This window comes from Anneissia japonica, unplaced genomic scaffold, assembly GCF_011630105.1.
Source record: "Anneissia japonica isolate Jap-2015-1 unplaced genomic scaffold, ASM1163010v1 scaffold250_len512249_cov173, whole genome shotgun sequence".
Taxonomy (NCBI): domain Eukaryota; kingdom Metazoa; phylum Echinodermata; class Crinoidea; order Comatulida; family Comatulidae; genus Anneissia; species Anneissia japonica.
Window position 1 is genome coordinate 426,711 of NW_022687603.1, and position 3,244 is coordinate 429,954.

General features: G+C 48.2%; 1 protein-coding gene across 1 annotated transcript; it reads left to right on the forward strand.

Moving 5' to 3' along the window:
• Positions 1-425: 425 nt before the first annotated feature.
• LOC117120319 lies at positions 426-2,147 on the forward strand. Its single transcript, XM_033265341.1, has one exon. It carries the CDS (start codon positions 426-428, stop codon positions 2,145-2,147), a length of 1,722 nt encoding a protein of 573 aa, XP_033121232.1.
• The last annotated feature ends 1,097 nt before the right edge of the window (positions 2,148-3,244 follow it).

Consider the following 3,244-nt stretch of genomic DNA (forward strand, 5'->3'; position numbering starts at 1 on the left):
AATTACAAGACGTGCTACGAGTGTATGACGAAAAAGAACGGGCAAAAGGTGCGAGATCATTGCCACGTTACCGACGCGTATCGCGGAGCGGCACACGCGGTTTGCAATCTCAAGTTGCGGTTAACCGAGCATACGCCCGTACCCGTGATATTCCACAATCTGGCCGGGTACGACGGGCACTTGATCATGCAGGCCCTCGGAGAGATGCCGGGAAAGATCGATTGCATCCCGAGCAATACGGAAAAGTACATTTCCTTTAGCCTAGGTAACCTGCGATTTATCGATTCGATGAAATTTCTAAACGCCTCTTGGCTCAACTGGTTAGCAAGCTGCCGATCGACGAGTTTAAGCTCACCGAGACGTTTTTCAACGACGAGGACGACCTGAGGCTAGTCGCGAGAAAGGGCGTGTATCCGTACGAATACATGGATTCGTTTGACAAGTTTCGAGAGGAGGGCTTGCCCGACAAGGAGCTATTTTACAGCAGCCTGCGCAACGAGGGCGTGAGCGACGACGACTACGAGCACGCCGCTAGGGTTTACGAGCACTTTGGATGTAAAAACCTCGGCGACTATCACGACCTCTACCTCAAGACGGACGTTTTGCTGTTGGCCGACGTGTTCCAAAACTTTAGAGCTACCGCGTATCGAGTGTACGGATTGGATCCGTGCAACTATTTCACGCTGCCGGGTTTCAGTTGGGACGCGCTGCTCAGCAAGACCGGGGTGGAGCTCGAGCTGATGACCGACTTGGACATGCACATGATGTTCGAAAAGGGAATCAGAGGCGGTATCAGCATGGTTTCCCATCGATACTGCAAGTTTAACAACAAGTACATGGACGACTACGACGAGACGAAACCCAGCACGTACGGACTAGATCTCGATGCCAACAATCTGTACGGGTGGGCCATGAGACAGCCGTTACCCGTATCGGACTTTAGGTGGATCGATCCGGACGAGTACAAGTCGGTCCTCAAGACAACGGTCGACGGCGGAAAGGGGTACGTTCTCGAGGTGGACCTGGAGGTGCCGAAAGAAACGCACGATCTGTTAAACGATTACCCCCTGGCACCCGAGACGATCGCTCCCCGCCGCGATTGGATGAGTCCCTACCAGCACGACCTGCTGGGCGACGAAAATCCGAGTGTCGAGAAACTCGTGCCGAATCTGATGACCAAGACCAAGTACGTCGTGCACTATAGAAACTTGCAGTTTTATCTCGCAAAGGGTCTCGTGCTGACCAAGGTTCATCGCATCGTCGAGTTTACGCAGAGACCGTGGATGAGCGAGTACATCGACATGAATACCGAGCTTAGAAAAGGGGCAAAAACTGACTTTGAAAAGGACTTTTTCAAGCTGATGAACAATTCCGTTTTCGGCAAGACTATGGAAAATGTTCGCAACAGGCAAACCGTTCATTTGTGCAAAACTAGCGAAACTAGAAAAATAACCAAGCTCTTTGCGAAACCAAACTTTAACAGCTTTGTCGATATCAACGATGATCTCGTTGCCATCCACATGGACAAGACGCGGGTCAAGCTCAACAAACCCATCTATTGCGGTACGGCCGTCTTGGATCTGAGCAAGCTTTTAATGTACGAGTTTTGGTACGACAAGCTCGTACCCGCGTACGGCGATCGCGTCAAGCTCTTGTACACAGACACCGATAGCTTGTTTCTCAAGATCGCCACCGAGGACGTTTACGCCGACATGCGAGAAAATTTAGATTGGTTCGACACGAGCAACTATGACGAGGGCAGTCGTCTGTACAGCGAGAAAAATAAAAAGGTTTTAGGAAAGATGAAGGACGAATTGGGCGGACGCGTCATGACGGAATTTGTTGGACTCAGACCGAAAATGTATTCAATCAAGACGCAAGACCCGAGGTTGGATGTCAAGCGGGCAAAGGGAGTCGCCAGATACGTCGTAAGGGACCGTTTAAATCACGACGATTACGTGCGCGTGTTGACGAGTAGAGAGGATATGCATTGCGACATGAGTTCGATTCGAAGCAGCAAGCATGTGCTTTACACGATCAATCAGACTAAAAAGTCGCTATCTCCGTTAGACACTAAACGGTATATTCTCGACGACGGAATAACTACCTACGCGTACGGACATTACAAGATTGAGCAAGACTCCTGACTAGATTTCGTAATCACGTGACTGATTGCTGAAAATGAGTTTTGTATCGATGACGACAACCTGAAATCGATAGCATCGTTTCCGCCGCTTTGGAGGATAATGTAATTAGCGATCAAGAGTTTAAACTAATCCTCGAGGAATATACCAAGTATCAAGAGATGAAGCAAGATGCGATTGCAAAGGGGAAGAGTGCAATCGACTCGCTAAAAACGAGATTGGCTCAAGAGGCTGCAAGCGGGAAACGAATTTAGATTACGTGACTGTTTTGTGGAAATGACCTTTTGTGATGACGTCATCACGCGTGATGACGTCATCGGGGTCACGTGACGTCATCGGGGTCACGTGACGTCATCGGGGTCAAATGACGTCATCGGGGTCAAATGATGTTAAATGACGACATCGGGGTCACGTGAGGTCATCGGGGTCAAATGATGTTAAATGACGACATCGGGTCACGTGACTCATCGGAGTCAAATGACCTCATTTGACCCGATGACGTCATGAAATGAGCCTTGGACCAAAATGATGTTATGAAATGTTTCTTGGGTCAAAATGATGTTAAAATGACTAGCGGCCGGGTGTGCTCGAATACACTCTACTTGGATGGTACACACACACAGTTTTGCGTATTTCGAACATCGAATACATTGCGGTTAGCGCTCTAGTATTCTTATTATACCTCTATGGATGGTACACATACACAACTCTGCATTGCCCCGCCATCTTGTCAGCACTCTAGTTGTTTAATAGCTCTATGGTTAGCCCTTGTAATGGTGTGTTGTATAAACGCCGACGTTTGGAGGATCGTCTCGGCTAGCGTAAACACATTCAAGGACGTGAATCCGTGTTCGTATTTAGTGTGTAGTATCAAAGAGTATAAATAGAACAAGAGAGCCAACAACGCTCATTGGGAGCGTAAAAAAACGATACGCTCTACGCAGCTAGTGTAGGACGCCAACTAACGCTTGTATGTTTTATTACCCAGTACTGCACCGCGCACTGTAGGTTTGTCTGTTTATCTGTTCTCCACAAGATACTGTGCTTTTGTTTTCTGCATAGAGGTATAATAAGAATACTAGAGCGCTAACAGCAATGTA